General features: G+C 35.8%; 1 protein-coding gene across 4 annotated transcripts in view; it reads right to left on the reverse strand.

Moving 5' to 3' along the window:
- Positions 1-19,146, reverse strand: part of LOC100114333 (importin subunit beta-1) — a 192,297-nt gene that overhangs the window by 20,549 nt on the left and 152,602 nt on the right. For 2 of the 4 annotated variants that reach the window (XM_008203787.4, XM_031920857.2), the window contains one exon: positions 3,833-3,981. The exons of the other annotated variants lie outside the window; for them this stretch is intronic. In XM_008203787.4, coding sequence (XP_008202009.1) covers positions 3,978-3,981 — 4 coding nt within the window. In that variant the 3' untranslated portion in view covers positions 3,833-3,977. Of the gene's footprint in view, positions 1-3,832; positions 3,982-19,146 lie in introns of those variants that run through there. 4 annotated transcript variants of the gene reach the window in all.

Raw genomic sequence — 19,146 nt, forward strand, 5'->3', positions numbered from 1 at the left:
ACAACCTGCGGGATGCCATGCCTCCTCTGGCCTGGGTGTTAAAGTGTGATACAGCAGCCGACACATCAGACTCTGTAATGGCCCTAAAGCTAAAATGTTCAGGGAGGTCCAAACTCTCCAGGGTTCGCAGATACTTCTCCACTGATGAAGCGAATGAGTCATTAGAGATAGAACTGAAATGTCTGTTGAAATCGTCTGAAGAAAACCGAGTAGGTGAAGGTAATTTAGAGGTGGTTATACCAAGATTTTCAAGTTCTGTCCAGATCTCAGCAATATCGGTCAAAGTAGACAGACGTGAATAGTAATAATTCAGCCTAGCCTCCTCAACCTACCTGTGAGTATCGTCCCTTGCAATTCTATAAAAGTGTGACAAGACACAAGTCTCGCACATGTAAAAACGTGTGAAGGCGGCCGCAATAGATGCGGCATGAGCAGTGAGCGCGCGCGCAACTAAAGAAAGGCGAATCCGCACGACACGGATTGAGCGCGCGCGCGCAACATCCGCAGGGCGAGTCCGCACGAGCACGGAGCGCGGCAGCCGGCAAGCGACTCAGCGACAACGCGCCAGGCGGCACACGCGGTGCGCCGTGAACGCACCTCTACACATCCGCGCCGCGCGCCTTTATAAGACGGATGGCGTGGCACAACTGGCAGTTCTACTCGAGCTCCACTCCGGGTAGCATCGTGCGCACACGTTACTACAAGGAAAAGCGAGAGATAGACCTACGCCGACGAAATCCTCTCGTGAGCCCACGTGACGAACCGAAACCCGAAACTCCGAATTGCCATCGTGAGCACACGAGGCAACCCGGAACACCCGAACGACACCGAGCCTCGTCTACGTAAACCGTAAAATTCTAACCTACATTCCGACACATTGCTACCTCCCTCAGCCACTGTGAGCCCACAGGGTTAAGGGAGTAACAATAGTTCCGCTGGCGATTCGCCCGGTCGTGCGCTCACGTCCTGGTGAAACAAAGGTAAATTCCTAACCAACGAAGCCAGCCTTACGCCGACATCTCACGACTCGCTTTATCTATGTGTGCACACAGGATAAAGAGAGGAATGAGACGAGCGACGAAGATTTGTGAAGCCGTGCGCAAATCCGAGGGATAACCTCAAAACACCGTGACACTATCCCGGCAGTTACTGTGCGCACACAGAACGGTCCTAACCTAAAAATCCGCCACCGACCCGTCATACCGCCACCGAACCGATACACCGCAGCCGCGAACACCGAATCAATCTTGTAACGAAATCGCGTATATGTTCCTGTAAATTGTTAACCGCGTTAGTTTAAACAATTCTACTTGTAAAGGCGAAGTATTTTTAACAAGACGCATAATTGATTTCTGTTTCAGCCGAGATTTAACAACTGATTCCAAATGCTAATGTTTAACTAAGAAATATATTTTGTTATTGTTGAGAATATAAAAACAGGCTCTTTTTTGCTCCTTTCCCCTATCCTGATCCTGGAATCGACTGACTATCCAGTCTCTTGAGGAAAGTTAAACCGTTACAAAGGTATAGATCCCAAGGTAGTCGACTCCTGCAAAATCGTCTGTAGAGTCTGTTCCGTTCGATCAAAAGGTCACGAAGAGCCATGGTAAACCACCGATGACATTTGCGTCCTGGTATAATAGTCCTTAACAGGCAGTTCTTTGTTAGATTATACTTTATGAACCTATAAAGTTTCAGCGAAAAATACAATTGCGTTCAGGAGAAATCGTGGTAAACATTTTTGGGGAAAATATGCCATTTTTAATATTTGAGAAAAAATTAAAAAAAAAAAAATATTTTACTTTAGTCAAATGGCTTCAAAATTTAATCAGTTCTTTATCAGATCATACTTGATGAGCTTTTAAAGTTTTAGCGACAAATATAAATGCGTTAGGGAGTTATTGTGGTAACCATTTTCGAGCACTCGCACATACATACATACATACATACATACATTCCTAAATGCAGACATACATTTTTCAAAAACCACTTTTCCTAACTCAGGAACCTCGAAAACATAAAAATCTATCAAAATCTTTGTTAGCAAAATTGTCACCATCACAAAGCTTTCTCTTGTAGAAAGCAAAAACACACACATACATCCATACGGATATTTTCTATGAAGACTATTTTTTAACTTAAAAGACAGAAAATTTTATATTTAAAATGTTTTCTTTCATGTATTTTTAATCATCAAATTTTTGTTTAAATAAAATTTTATAGCTTTTTTGATTTGATATATACAATGTCATTGTTATCCACATCCGTCGGTAAGATTCTTTCAAAATGATGTACACAATTATTAGTTGTTTTATCAGCTTAACTTATTATTGTATTATCTACATTATTTTTTGATTAATTTTTAGCAGTTATTTTTTCTTTGTGCTGGATTCTAAAATAGTTAATCAATGATTGTTGTTCTTCACTAAGTCTTTCTGTATATAATACCTTAAGTTCTTGAATATTAATTTTATCAAAATTTAATTTAAATTCTGCAAATTTTATTGCATGAGTAACGTTTCTTAAAATTGAAACTTTAGCAATTGTGTCAAAATTAACTTTATTTTTAGAATCTTCTGATATTTAAAAAAATGATAAAGTAAATGCATCATACATTCTAATAGTATGTTCTCGAATTTTACTAATATCAAATTGTACTTTATATGGGCAAATAGGACAATAGCAATTGCAAATGCTTAGCAAAAACACGGCAATCATAATATATTCTTGTTCAAAAGATATGCGTAAATTATCCTTACTTGGAAATAGCCTATTAATAAAAATATTATGATTATGAAGACATTTTTTGTTAATATTATCAAAAATTAGGAAATAAGATTTTAACAAAACTTTAATTTTATCACGATTGCAATATATATTTTTACCGAGCGACGTTAGGAGCGAGGAGAATAACGCTATTATACCTTCGAAATCCTGTGTTTCGTTATGGACAATTATACGTTGCACTATCTCGCGTAAAAAAAAAACAAAAAAAAAATCTAAAAATATTATTCGAAAAAAAAGATTTTTACTGCAAAAACAGTTAAAAATAATAAGTTAATGGATTATTATAATTTTAGTTTTACCGATGTCTACACAAAAAATATTGTTTACAGGGAAATTTTTGGTTTTAATAATTTTTAATTTCCAATGTAGTATACATATTTGTGTAGGAATTTATAAAATAGCAATTATTAAAACATTATTTACATAACATACGATATATTAAAAAAAAAAATCTATAAAGCGGACTCTTTATATTTATATATGGGTGATTCTCAATTAAGTAAAAATAAAAAATTTGTATTATATGCTACGTAACTACCTCTGGGCGCGCAACGCAAATGCCATCTAGACGTGACAAAACAAGGGTCCTACAATTAATATTTTTATGATTTTAAGCAAAACTTTGTATGAATCTCCTTTATTTTGGTTATTACGTTATATATAAAATAATTTTTTACTTAGAGTTATATTATTTTTTTGTATTTGTCAAAACAAGTTTGTTTAGGACCTTAGTTTTGCCAATTTCGGCTGCAAAAATTGGCGCTGTCGGCGGTAGTTACGTATCCTATGGCTGAAACTGCATATATTTGTTCTATACGATACCCTTGACTCTCAAAAAAATTGTAGGGCGATCCTTTTACTTGGCTTCGCGTTATAGTTAGTCAAAGTTGGGGTTTTAAGCAGTTTTTGCAGTTTTTGCATTTTTTGCCTATTTCTGATGATTTCTAGTTAATAATGAATGCATTTTTAACTAAAACTACCTTGATACTTTTTTCTGTAGAATTTTCTGAATTTTTGAATAAAAATACTCTCAAAGTCGTGTATATATGTTTAGGCGATTTTATTTGCCTTAGAATGTAAAAATCTGAGGGTTCGATCATGGCTCCGACTACTTTTGTACGATGATAAGATACCTTTCTATAGTGCAAAAGTCTCAGTATTGGCTCCAGAATGGCATAGGCCCTGTATTCTTAGCTGAAAATGAAGATAACCATAAATTCATGCTAAAAATGATTAAAATTTATATTCAAAGCTATAAGTAAAGCTTATAAATTGCTTGGATCATTCCTAAAAAAATCACAAAAATAGTAAACATGAAAATAAGAAAATTGGTATTCAATGTCCATTATTGACTAAAAATTTAAACCTTAGTGATAAATTATTGAAATACATGTTTGCATAAAGAAATGAATTGCTTCGCTCGGATGATTGCAACAAGAATCAAAGAACTTGATTTCATTGTTGCTAATATTTCTACCGCAGTCAAGGAATCGTGAATATATATTATATCTCTTGCAAAAAATTAGAACATAAATCATACACTCAATCATAATTTTTCAAAGTCAGTGGATGATTAAGTTAATTGTTAAACTTAAAACATAGAATGATCTCTACAAGTAATTTTTATTGACGGCACCATAAACTTATCAATAAAAATTGCTCGTAGAGATCATTCTATGTTTGAAGTTTAAAATAACAACGAGCATTAGAGTTTATAAACACTATAAGTTAATTTTTGCAAGAGATATAATATATTTACGATTCCTCTACTTCAGTAGGAATATTTGTAACAATAAAATCAAGTTCTATGATTTTGCAAATAATATAGCCTACACATATATATATATAGGACTTTGAAAGTATTTTTATTGAAAAATTTAGGAAATTTTACAGAAAAAAGTATCAGGGTAGTTTTAGTTAAAAATGCATCCATTACCCATTAAAGCCCAAGCTAAGACTGGTTGAGATAGCGACAAACAAACTGTGCCATCCTTTGCATAGCTGAAAAATAAAATATACGTATTTTTTCTTATGTCATTTGCAATTGTTTATAACAAATTATGTAAACAAATTACAAAAAAATTCATAATTTTCAAAATCTGAATGCGGGAATCGATTCTGGGGGTAAAATTGAGACGAAAACCCATATAACACTTTTCTGTCAGAGGCCAATTAGTTATTGTAATGTAGGAAGAAACATTCGGCCTCCTGAGTGTTTCAAAAAATCGTATAGAATGAAGCTAATTATTGTATTTATCCATCAATATTCACATGAATTATTGTAAATATGTTCGGTGGGATTCAATTATTGTTCATTGCCGTGTCCTACTTTATGACTTTTGCAAACAGGTATAGAACATTTCTCACAATACCATTCCGTTCTTGTCCGACATGTTGAAATTCCAATTCCCAAAAATTCCATGAATGTTTTCAACCGTTAGCCCGCCACTCAAACGTGATCTCTAACACGGAAGGATTTGCGAAATGAAATAAACTTATCCAATTACAGTATAAGATCTCAAAATTTATCAGTAAAAAATACTGATATGATTCCATATACCATGCAAGAGAATGAAAACATTTATTTGTCAATAGTTTATTCCTACATTACACTAACAAATTGAACTCTGACAAAAAAGTGTTATATAGGTTTTTGTCTCGATTTTACCTCCAGAATCGATTCCCGCATTCAGATTTTGAAAATTATGAATTTTTTTGTAATTTGTTTAAATAATTTGTTATAAACAATTGCAAATGACATAAGAAAAAATACGTATATTTTATTTTTCACTTATGCAAAGGATAGCACAGTTTGTTTGTCGCTATCTCAACCAGTCTTAGCATGGGCTTTAATGGGTTAACTAGAAATCATTAAAAATAGGCAAAAATGCAAACATTGCTTAAAATACCAACTTATACCAGCTATAACTCAAGGCCAAGTTAAGGGATCGCGCTGAAATTTTTTTTGATAGTCAAGGGCATCATATAGAACTAATATGTGCAGTTTGGGCCATAATAAACATTTTTCATAACACGTGAATCGAAAACGCGCATTTCGCCTACGAAAAAGTGGAGCGAAAGTCGAGTTTTTCAAGCCTGGGCGAAAGGCCTTTTTAGTTTTTTTGTGTGTACATATAAACACACCCAAACACACATATATACATATATCTTAAAGCGAAAGTGTTTTTTCCCTAGGGGCCAAAGTGGGCTCTTTCACCACAGGGCCAAAGTAGACGGCACTTTCGCCTCTAAAATTTTCAAAATTGTTAAAATTTTTTAAATTTTAAAATTTTTTAAATTGTTAAAATCTTTTAAATTTTCAAAATTTTTTAAATTTTCAAAATTCTAGGCAGGCTAAAAAGAGCGCTATCGATGCCCTGATTATAAAAAGCACGGTACACAACAAGGGGCGGAAGTTGGCTTTTTCAGACTCGGATGATGATTGATCACTTGTGTCCGTCGACTCCCAATCGTTCTCAATCATCATCGTCGCTTGAAAAAGCCAACTTTTGCCTCTAGTTGTGTAATGTACTATGTATGCGATTTTTCATGTGTTTAAACAATATAAAAATATCAAAGTTATAATTTTTACATTTAGCTTTTATCTTCGTGTTTTAAACAAAAAAAAAATCGCTGCTAATTCTGCAATCGTAGAAGCTAAGAAAGCTAGTTATCCTGAGCATATCACTTGTTCTAATAGGGGGCGAAAGTTAATTCTATATCTTTGCTAGAACATACTATAAAATGGATTATAATGACTTTAGATAAAGAAGTATTAACAAATGCAACGAAAAGTTTAATATTTGTGGGCAAGTGGGGAATGGATGGAGCTTCAGGACAACAGACGACAAGACAAAAATGGAATTTTGGTGACTCCACCGATCTAATCTGTTTATCAAACTACAGCCACTGACGCATCTGTATTTATTTGTAATTTTGTACCTCTGCAGCTAAGGACTACAAAAACCGAAATTTTATGGGTTAACAAAAAACCTTCATCCGTGTTTTATTGTCGTCCAATAAATTTCAAATTTCTTAAAGAAAGCGATAAAGTAACCGAGAAACATTACGAAAATATTTCAGCATTGCTAAAGAAAATAAAAAATTATAACTTTGAATGTATGGAGATGGCATTTGACATAAAATGTACCATGATAGATGGCAGAGTATGCAATATTTTAACTAAACAAAAGGCTTCTTCTCGCTGTAACATTTGTGGAGTTAGTCCTAAAGATATTAATAATATAAATTTTGTCTTAAAACTTCAGGGCAATACAGAGTTTTACCAATGGGGATTTCCTATCTTACACACCTGGATTCGATCCATGGAATATATTTTACATATTTCTTACAATCTAGATTTTAAGAAAGGATCAGCGGATCAGGATTCTTTGGCACGTAACTTCCTCCATCTGAATTTATAGTTCTAATACATAAAATGTGGTTCAAATATACAGTATTGTCTTTTCTTGAAACCGTGGGAATATGTTCCCGAAGTGTTCCAAGGATTTTATGAATTATTTCACATTTTTTCATAAATATTCTTCGAGTTACAGAGGGACAAGTCGTAGATAACCTAAGCATTTTTTACACTTTTAAAAGGTGACTTTAAGGCACTTTTAAAAGGCACTTTTAAATGTCAACTAAAACAGAACAGCTTTCGTCAAAATGGCTTAACATTTTTACAAAACTCTGAACTATTTAGTTAAACAAAAAAAAACAAAAATAATTTTTCAAAAATCGAAAAATGTACATAAAATGACCATAAAATGGCCATACAATGGTTAGAATCTTGAAATAAAATGTACCCAAATTAAAAATTAATAAACATGTCGTCGGTCCCAACGAAGAGTAGTACGGTTCAGATTTACTACGAAGACTAGTACGGTTCATATTTGCTACGAAGACTAGTACGGTTCAGATTTGCTACGAAGACTAGTATGGTTCAGATTTTCCGCGAGGACTAGTACATTTCAAATTTTTCAAACATTTCAAACTAAAAATATTTCAATTTTGTTAGTTTTAACCAAAATAACTATTTGTTTTTCTCCAAAACAATTGGATTTCTTCACGTGGGAATGATCTGAAAGGTACTAGTCTTCGCGGCAAATCTGAACCGTACTAGTCTTCATGGCAAATCTGAACCGTACTACTCTTCGTAGGGACCGACGATATGTGCATGTCCAATTTTATTACAATCAGTCACTTGGTTCCAGAATTATTTTGGTATACGTATACACACACGCACTCACACACATACACACGCCCACGCGGGTAAGCCTGACACCCGTATGTGGCGCGTCTCCTGGGTGGCGGATGGGAGAGAGCTCGCTGGGGTATATACCTCGGAGGGTAGAGCAGAAATAAAATATGCTCCGTGGACCAAATTAGGCCGCTGCATTTGCTGTGCGGTACGATCCGTAAGCTGCCTATAGGAGATCCTGGGTGGGGAGGCAATCTGAGGTTGCGAGCCAAAGTGACCTGAACCACCTTTGGCTCCCGCTTACAGCAAGACGAGAGGCCAGTCACATAGCCAGTACCGGTCAATCGGCTAAGGCGAGTGCGTGATATTGCTTGATGTCTGCCAGAAACTCTCCAGAGAGCCAAGCACTTTGTTCGGGGTGGGAGGTTCGAGAGAGTGGAGGTGGGCTAGGGCAGTATCGCGTGCTATACTCTGGTATGAGGTTCCCAGTCTGACACCGCTTACAGTAATGTGTTGGGGCCATGTCAGCTGCCTCTATAGACGGGGGGATCGACGGTGGTCGGATACATACAGGGATGAAGACTATTATCGAGCATGGAAAATTTAACCGAGCAAGGAGAGAAAGCAGGAAAAGGAGCTCTCGAGATCTGGACTACAATCCGGGATGCTAAGCGAGAACGAGAAAGCATATGGGAGAAGATCCGAGACAGGCTGGACTCTATGGATAATGTTGTGTCAAACGCATCAAACATTCATAAGTCTGTTAGAAGCGATCTATCGGCGATTATGATCCAGGTAAGTAAAGCGGAAATGTTACCGAATCAGCAGCATATCCATGCCGAGGACAAGGCATCACAGACGATAGAAGCATCAAACGCGGTGACAAATAGAACGCTAAATAAGCGTAAGGCAATGTCACCAAGCCAGGTAGAAGAGCGACGAGAAAACTACGCTAAGAGAAGAATGAAAGATAAGGAAGTAGTCTCTGTGGTAGTCACGTCAAAAATCCAATCGCAGGAGTCTTCGGAAAAAAAAGCAGACCCACCCTGGCAGGAGGTTATCACCAGAAAGAAGAAAAAGAAAGAAAAGAAGAGGAAAAAGATTATACATGAAGGCACCGGTGCCAAGAACAAAAATGGCACAAGAAAACTACGAGAGAGACTCGCCAGGCCTGATGCACCTGTTATAAAAGCTGCTAAAGGAAATTCGTACGCTAATATTTTCAGGAAAATAAAAGCGGACCCTAATCTGACAGTGCTTGGTAACAGCGTAAATAAGATAGTGAAAACGCATGAACTTCAAGAAGCGGTTAAAGCGGTGCTGTTAAAAGAAGCCACAATCAAGAAGCTTCAGCATAAAGTGGTCTTTGAAATAAAAGACCTGGATATGCTTACCTCTAAGCAGAATATTCTAGAAGCCCTGAGTAGAGAGTTTCCAGAAGAGAAGAAAGTAGTAGAGGAGACGTCCGTAAAAACTCTTCGGAAAACTTATGGAGATACGCAGACTGCCGTCGTACAGCTGCCTGCCCAGATTGCACAAAAAGCGATCGCACGGGGAAAGCTTAAAGTAGGTTGGGTTAATTACAGAATCAGGGAAATTAGTCAAGAGACACGACCACCTAGATGTTATAAAGGCTTGGGTTTTGGCCATATCGCAAAAAAGTGTACAGAGACGTACGACAGAAGTAAATTCTGTTTTAAGTGCTGAACGGAAGGGCATGCAGCGAAAAGTTGCACGAACGCGCTAAGTTGCATTCTCTGCCGGAAAAAGGATGGAGAATCAAAGAGTGACCATGCAGCTGGTAGCTATACATGCTCAGCCTACCGAGCTGCATTAAAAGTACTGAAGAACCAACGAAAATAAATATAGTGCAGATAAATCTAAACCACTGTAAGACAGCACAGGACCTACTCAATCAGTACGTCCGCGAGAAAGAGGAAGACGTAGCTATTGTGTGCGAACAATATAAGGATCTAGACGAACCATCGTGGGAAATGGACACTACGGGTAAAGCAGCAATTTGGGCATTTGGAAACGTTGATTTCTGTGAAAAAATGAAGATCCGTGAAGAAGGATTTATACGGGCTAAGGTAGCAGTTGTCACTGTTTACAGCTGCTACGCTTCACCTAACGCTCCAATCGATCAAGATCGGCTCATACAAGACGCAGTAGGGAGGAAACCAATACTGCTTACAGGCGACTTTAATGCGTGGGCTGTAAAGTGGGGCAGCATAAAGACTAACCACAGAGGACGAGTACTCCTGGAAGTATTTGCTCTCCTGGATTTGATCCTAGTTAACCAAGGATGCACCCACACATTTAGAAGAGGAGACGCAGGGTCTATCGTCGATCTGACGTTTGTTAGTAGCAGCCTTATTGGCTCAGTTGATTCATGGACAGTAAGTGATCATCAGGCCATAATAATGACGGTAGGAATACCAAAAAGGAGACCCAGCGCGAGTACAACGACAAATAGAGTTAGTTGAAAAACGAAGAATTATAATAAGGAGATGTTCCTGTTAGCACTAAAAGAAATGTAACTGTCTGGAACGGCGAACAGCAAGGCGGAGCAGGTGACGGTAAACATCACCCAAGCATGTGACGCTGCAATGCCACGAAGAGTGGCATACAGTAGACGACCACTAGTATACTGGTGGGACAAGGAGATGTAGCGAGTGCCACTGGACTAGAAGATGAGAACAACGGGCGAGGAAGAAAAACTATAAAACTGGTATAAGCCAGAAAATAGTAGATGCCCGCGGACAAGAAATAAAAGACGCTAAAAGGAGTCTTAAGAAGAAAATCCGCGAAAACAAACGACGGTGCCTTAAAGAATTACAGGATGAGGTCGAACAAGACCCTTGGGATCGACCATACAAAATAGTAATGAAGAAGATTAAAGAAGCTACGTGCCCCCTCCAAAATACCCGGAGCTATTACACCGGGTAGTGACCCCGCTGTTCCCCAGGCAACTGGAAGAGCCAAGTGTCATCGAAAGAAGTTTAAATGAAGAGGCTATCCCACCGATCACGATTCAGGAATCGTTAGCTGCCTGCAGAAGGGTAGGAAACAACAAGGCTCCAGGGCCGGATGGCATTCCAAATATTGCGTTGAAGCATGCCATTCATGCTCATCCAGAGGTATTCGTAGACTTGTACAATACATGTCTAGAAGAGGGAACATTTCCCAAAAATTTGAAAAAACAGCGACTAGTGCTTCTGCCAAAAGGAAAGAAACCACCCGAGGAGTCCTCATCATACAGACCACTCTGCATGCTGGATACCCCAGGGAAGATTCTGGAACGCATTATCTGCGTCAGAATGGATCATTTTATAGAAGGAAAAGGTGGATTAGCGGAACACCAATATGGCTTCAGAAAGAAGCGTTTAACCCTGAACGCAGTTAATCTAGTGATTGACACTGCACAAACAGCGATAGAGGCGAAAAGACGGCAGGGAGGAAATAAGCAGTATTGCGCTATAGTTTAGTTACATTGGATGACAAAAATGCATTCAATTCGGCCAGATAGAGTGAAATATACGAGGCACTCCGGAAGCAGGATGTGCTCTTATATATAAGAAGGATGATGTCCGATTACTTAAAGGACAGAATTCTATTATTTGACACGGTACCAAGACATATAAAGTTACAGGAGGCGTCCCCCAAGGGTCAGTACTTGGCTCACCGACTTGTAACATCATGTATGACGGGGCACTAAAGCTACAATTACCTGAAAGAGCAACAGTCGTAGGATTCGCTAACGACATAGCAGTAGTGGTAGCAAAACAAAGAAGAGTTGACAGACATAGCTGAAGAGTCAACCCGTATAATATACGAATAACTCACAGCGCACCACAGCCAGCAGAGAAAAGGAGGCCAAATAAGAGCAAGCAGCTTGAAGGGCTACTAGTGAAGGTGGGACAAAACAAGACGTACGCGCAAGTCCTAAAGAAGCTACGGAAGGAGGTAAACCCAGATACCAATGGAAGGACGATACTGTAAGTTAAAAAAACCAGAAGCGGAGACATCTTTTTCTAACTATAGAGAGGGTCTGGTAGGGAGTCTTTTACGGCGGAGGTAGAGAAAGCATACAAGGCGTTGGAGAAGTCAGAAAGGAAGAACGGCAATGGACCCTGGAAATAAGAGACATAGATTCGGAGGCAACAGTTGATGAAGTGAGAACGGCGATAGTAAATGCATTCGGAAACCAGGACGATAGTAGAAAGGTGAACCTTCTAAAACCTAATATGAGTGGCCTTAGGATAACCATAGTCATGTGAGCCAAAGGGCAGGTCGATGAATTGCTCAGAATAGGACACGTTCGTGTGAGCCTTGTAGGGCCACTTGTGCAGAGATTGCTCTGCCTACGCCACATAAAAAAACACGCACGGACGCACCCCCCCCCCCCCACACATACACACATACACACAGAAAGCCATCTGTACGGACATTTTCTACCTCATAAAACCATTAATGTTCTCAAAACATTCTGAGCTTTAGATAACGAGTTATAAAAATTAACAAAAATAATAATATTCAGTCAAACAGGGTAAGAGATAAAAAATGTATAACCTTCTATCTTTTAAATTAAATGGCTTCATAAGCTGCAAAAAAAACCTAGCCAATGTAATCAAAAGATCGATATTTTCCCCAAATTTAATTCAAGCCTTTTTACTCCCGTAATCATACGACATAGAAAACCCATTTTTTTTAGTTTTCGATATTTAGCTCGAAAACAAGTCGTTAAAATAGTTTAAAATTTTTACAGCAAGTAGATATTATCTTTTCCTATTATCATATTTTTTTCAAAACGTTTAACTATTTAGTTTCAAATACATGAATTTTTAAATAAATAACACCCTTTTTATCATAAAAATTGACCGGAACGGTCAATCTGGAAAATCTTGCGGGAAAAAGTAGGCAATTTTATGCACTTTTAGGTACACTATCTTTAGATATACTGTATAAATCATTTCATCAAAAAAGCAAAAATATTTTTTCAAAAATCGAAAAATGACTATGATATGACCATAAAATGATCAGAATTAGAAAACATACATGCATGTCAAATTTTATTACGATCTGTCGCGTGGTTCCAGAATCAACGATATACGTACATACACATCACACATATCTATACGCACGGACATTTTCTAAAAACGCATGATTCGAACTCTAAACACCTTCAAATGCGTTTCTACGAAGTTTTAGCAAAACTGAAAATGTTACTATTACAAAGCTTCTAGAAGGAAGCAAAATACTTATTAGATTAGACAAAATACTACTCAATATAAAATGTAAAGATGACAGTCTCAACCCTGTTAAACGCAGAGAGTGAATAATATTTTACAATGATAAATAATATATACATTAAATAAAAATAAAATAACGAAGTAATAAGCTTCATTGCAATAATACATCGAAACAAGGCAAAACTCTTCGTATACAATATCCAATAGGTAGAATGACACTTAAGTTGATGAATTATTGTCTACAAGAATAGGCAGTAGATGTACATCGAATCTACCGAAAAAAAATTGTACCTCCCTGTAGATGGTATTCAGGTGTCAGGGTGACCTCTACGTCGACAAGACATCGTCTACGAGAATTAGCCCCAGGTGTACATTGAATCTACTGAAAAACAAATCGCGCCTCCCTGTAAACGATGTCCAAGTGGCAAAAAAAATCAATATAAAATAAGGCACTTCCGCGTCGCGGTCGTGCCTAAAAAGTGCTGAGTCACAATTTCGATCACCGGAAAATCTCAAAAACAACCTGTCTACCTTTAGTTCGATTCTTTTTATAAATGTAGAAGAAGCTTCTTAACATTTTTTTGATAACAATGTAAAGGAGTATAATAACTCTAATTTCTTCAACTGGTAGTAAATTAAATATATTAATGTTATTAATTATCCTCTTGGAATATTCAAGTAGGGTTGTTGGTGGATCGGGGCGGAGGAGACAGAAAACAACACGAGAGTTTCCGATAATGTGGCTTTTTGAACTAGAGCGCCTGTTGGATACAGTACGTGCTGCGCTTTCCGACGACGTGCTGCGTGTAGTGGTGCGCGTTATGTTTTCGCGCGTGCATAATTATCGCGGGAATCGAGGCGCGGACGGCTCGTGATTTGAGGAATTGTTAGAGGAGAATTATATCTAAAAAAAATTAACTTTTAAAAAAGTAAAAAGTTAGGCAAGTTTGATATATTTCGCAACAAAATTATAGATTGAAAAGTACTAAGATCAATCAAAGTCAAGTTTATTATATACTACTCTCAAGATAATTACTACGTAACTTGCCATGCCCATGTTTAATTTTGTTTATTGGTGAACAACTAAGATTTCCTTTTATGTATTAGAACGTCATAAAAACACCATAAGTACAATGAAACGGGCATGGCAAGTTACGTAGTAATTATCTTGAGAGTTGTTCCTTGCTTCATCACGATTAAATATAATAAACTTGACTTTGTTTGATTGATCTTAGTACTTTTCAATCTGTAATTTTGTTGCGAAATATATGAAACTTGCCTGACTTTTTACTTTTTTAAAAGTTAATTTTTTTTTTAGAGATTTCAATCCTTTTTAGTAAATTTTTTTGAGTATTTCATATTCGACGTCGTAGAAATAAAATATAAGCATATTTTAGCACCTTTAGATCAAAGCTTTTTTGTAACATTATTATCACTAACATGAGATCACTGATTGTTCTGATATACACCACCCTCGAATTATTTCTACGCCTGGACACCAAAAACCACGGCGCGAACTACCCAGACTTCGTTATCGGCCACCCTGTACACCTAGACGCCGTCATCGTATGATTTATTTACCTAGACACCAAAAACCACGGAGCGAACTACCTAGACCTCGTCATCGGCCACCCTGTACACGTAGGCACCGCCCTCGAATTATTTCAACACCTAGACACCAAAAACCACGGTGCGAACTACCTAGACCTCGCCATCGGCCGCCCTGTACACCTAGATGCCGTCCTCGTATGATTTATTTACCTAAACACCAAAAACCACGGAGCGCACCACCTAGACGTCGTCATCAGCCACCCTATTTATCTAGACACCTTCCTTGAAAGATTTTTAATTCAAGCAGAATAGCAGACAATGTAGACCCAATAGCTTGTGCGGCCAACTTCACAGTCTAACCACTCGGTCGAACTGCAGGCAGTTAACTTAACGGTCTTACCACTTTTTGGGCTGAAGAATAATTAAGCAAGTGATTTCAGCATTTTTGTTCACCTGCATACTTGTTTATTATGTTAAAGCTAGTTTATTGCTGATATTTTGGTTTAAAATCATAGTTTGGCATACCAGTATAAACATTTATCAAAATTAGCTGGGTACATGAATGATAAATAATTTATTTCCTTAATTGAAAATTCGAGAGACCAATATAGAAGTAAATAGTGTCACGGGCGCCGCGGCGTCGTCTGCTTCTCAAACTCGCCTTCGTGGCGCTCCCGCGCCACTTGATGTTGTCAAGAAAGGCGATCCAAAATAGTTTAACATAATTGTAGGAAGATATACATTATTAGAAGGCAAAGTTGATAAACACATTAGAAACATCGAATTAATATTATGTAGATTTAGTTGATAGAACCTTATTACTTTCACATGAATCCTTTCAGCAAAAAAATTTAATTATTATTAAATTTATTGATTGAAAATAGTTATACTATATGTTTTATGGATTATTGTATTTCACGCCGTAGAAGATATCTTAATTTTAGAAGTACACACAAAAAATTTAAAAAAAATGGATTGCAATGGTATTATTTTGATTCATTTTCATGAAAAATTCTTTTCTTGACGACTGAACTATAATAGCCACTTTATTCCCTGAAAAGCGGGACTGAAGTAGCATTTTATTCCCTCATTTTCTCCCGCAAAGAACTATATTCCCGCAAAATTTTGGAAAATTTGAAAAAAAAAATTTTTAATTTTCAATGAATATTAAAAAGTAGAAAAATTTATTTATTTTTTATAAATGATCAAAATGATTGTTATTTTATATTATATATGAAATAAGTATCTCTCTATATTAATAAAAAATCTTCGCCGCCGTTTCAGAAATTAGCTCCCCCTCAATTTGGGTTATTGGGTTAAAATTATGCCTTTTTTACGTTATTTTTAACCAAACTTTCGTTATTGGGTTAATAATGTACGATTTTTACGTAATTTTACTGTTTCTGGCTCCTCCTCATTTTGGGTTATTGGCTCCGCCTCATTGTGCCACTCTCTCATTTTGGCTTGCCTTCATTATAACTTCCCCTTATTTGGGCGCCCCATGATATATATTTTACTCTTTTTTGCTTCGCTCGCCAATGCCCTATTTGGATATGATATGCTATGATTAATTATTATCTATTAATTTACTAAATATGCAATTCAGAAAGTACTGACAGATTTCTACACCACCCAAGGGGTACTTCCATGAACATACTGTAAACTTAGTGGAGTATGCTGTTGGTGCGTTTTTTTTTTTAATATTTTGTTAATAAACATCAACAATGTGTTTTTCTTAAATATGATTATTAAAATCTATTACTCTTCATATATTTATATTTTATACATTTATATTTTCACATTTATTATGTGTTTTTCCTTAATGTTTATTAGACTTATTATTAGAGTAAAATGTTTTTTAGTATCAAATTTATTTAATTTTTGTTATTAATTTATTAACAAAAAAAGTGGTATCCATATTAGGCCTGTTCTACTCTTATAATTTGCATTATAAAGCTTTTGCTTGCATTTAAAATATAGTTTTAAAAAAATTAATAAATAACCTTTCTCATATTTGTCCAATATGAAAATATGTATGTACATTTTTTGATTATGTTTCATATATATTGCTTTTCTATGGATCTATATGAGCATAATACTTTATAATTTTTCTAAAAAAAATTAGATACATCAATATCAATATAGTAATTACACGATTACAGCAAAATTTCACTTATGTAATTTCATGTCTTCTGAAATTGTCAGCTCTATAAAATCTTTTGTTACAATAAGTACATATTTGTATATTTTTTTCATGTAAAAGTGACGAATAAGGTGATTATGTCTTTTGAATAATATTCCGCATTTGTGACAAAGAAAGATTTTAATAGCTGCATGCTCCCTTATGTGCCTTGAATAATTTTTCTTGAAATTAAATCTCGAATCACAAATTCTACAAATGTATTGAATCTTAAGTGAGTCTTCTTGATTTTGAAGAGGATCTGATTCCATTTTTTTGTTAAATGAATAAAAACTTCCGATTGGGATTTGATCTAAAACAAAACTTAATATGTTAAATTTTGTTTAGCAATCTCGAATAAAAAGTACGACCATATCCACAATATGCATAAAAATAATGAATCTAAAGGCGTTTACACTTATAAGTTTCAACAAGTTTGCATGTATTTTTTCATACTTATAACATTCTGTTCAAATCTATTTTCTCAAAGAAATGACAATTACTAAAGTGGATATTATCATCGGAGAACAGACATTTGCACTTATTTAAACACTTCTGCCCAAACAATATTTTTTATAAGCTGGGTATCATCGGTTTCATTTTGAATAAACAATTGATTTTCATTTTTACATATAGAAAGGGCAACATACAACTGACCGTGAGAAAAATGTGGCTCATGAATATAAATACCAACTGTGTCAAAACTTTGTCTTTGCGATTTATTTATAGTCATGGCAAAAGCCAAAAATAGAGGAAATTGTCGACGGAATAATACGAAAGGCAAAGATGTATATTCATCGGTGTCTAAAATAATTCTAGGAATGAAAGCAGAAGTTCCCTTTTTATCACCTGCAATAATCTCAGCTTTGATATTATGTTTGAACTATTTAATTATTTTCTATCTGGTACCATTGCAGAGGAATTTCAGAGAATTTAGATATTCTGTTGGATACTTTAATTCAGCATCACTATAATTGTCATCAACACCTTTATGTCTAGTGTAATCGATAATATAATATATAACTTCCTCGTTATTAATTTTTCTCATTTATTTTGTAAATTTCTTCATTATGGGTCGATAAAATGATTCTGTTTGAAAGATCATCATTTACAGATATAACTGAACGGTGAATTTTATTGCATATGTTGTTAGCTTTCCATTTATCTGGAATCTTAAAACTGTCAATATATCCATCACCAATATTTAAAAGAAAAGATGAAAAATTAATATTTTACGATCTCATATGTATCTTTAATTTTAACACCTTGAAATTCTCCAGAATATACTCGCAAAATGCTATAATTTCCACTTCACTGCCGTACGTACAATTCATTGACATATGCATTTTATAAGTACTTCTATCGGTAATTTTTAAAGATTCGTTGCCTACGATAAATAGCTCAAAATATTCCCAATTATCATGAACATGATTTACAATTTTGGCTCTAATTTTCATATGATTTTCCGTATTAAACAAAAAATACGAATAGCAACGAAATAAGCAATTGCCATCCCCAAGGATTTTTTTTGCTATTTTACATTCTGACATTTTATTGGATATTCTGTCTATCTACTATGTCAAAATTTTATAGATTGAAAATACTTAACTTTCAATGTTGAGTATGGTTCTCTTTATCTCTCCTTTCCTTTTTCTCTCTCTCCTTCTCTCTTTCGAATGATAGCAGCCTGGATTTAGTATCCCGCACAATAATTTATACATACAAACTCGCGATTTAATTTTGAATTCAGTTTCATAGGAATAACCAAACTATTTGTGCATATAGCATTAAAAATCGCGAGTAAAACTTCAAATTTAACTCAAACTTAATCAAATTTTTTACGCGACGTGAATACAAAGCTGCCAAGAATTTGTTGTTATCGCGAGTCGAGATTTTCGTCTTGTTTATTTAGCGCGGAGCACTGAGAAGAGAGTCGAGCGGCCGTGTTGACAATTTCTTCAGCTATTGACGTCAGAGCCTGACTTATGTTTGTTTTGTTTTCAGCTGGTGTATTAGGTGTGTGTATACTGTAGTTCTTTCTCTCCTGTCTCACCACACAACCTGCCTCGGGAAGACCGATAGAGACGAACTAATATTCTTAAACATAATATATTTTCGAATATCAAATTCAATTAAAATTAGAACTGTAGTAGAAATATTTTCAACTTATAAAT

This window comes from Nasonia vitripennis (genome assembly GCF_009193385.2).
Source record: "Nasonia vitripennis strain AsymCx chromosome 1 unlocalized genomic scaffold, Nvit_psr_1.1 chr1_random0005, whole genome shotgun sequence".
Classification (NCBI taxonomy): Eukaryota; Metazoa; Arthropoda; class Insecta; order Hymenoptera; family Pteromalidae; genus Nasonia; species Nasonia vitripennis.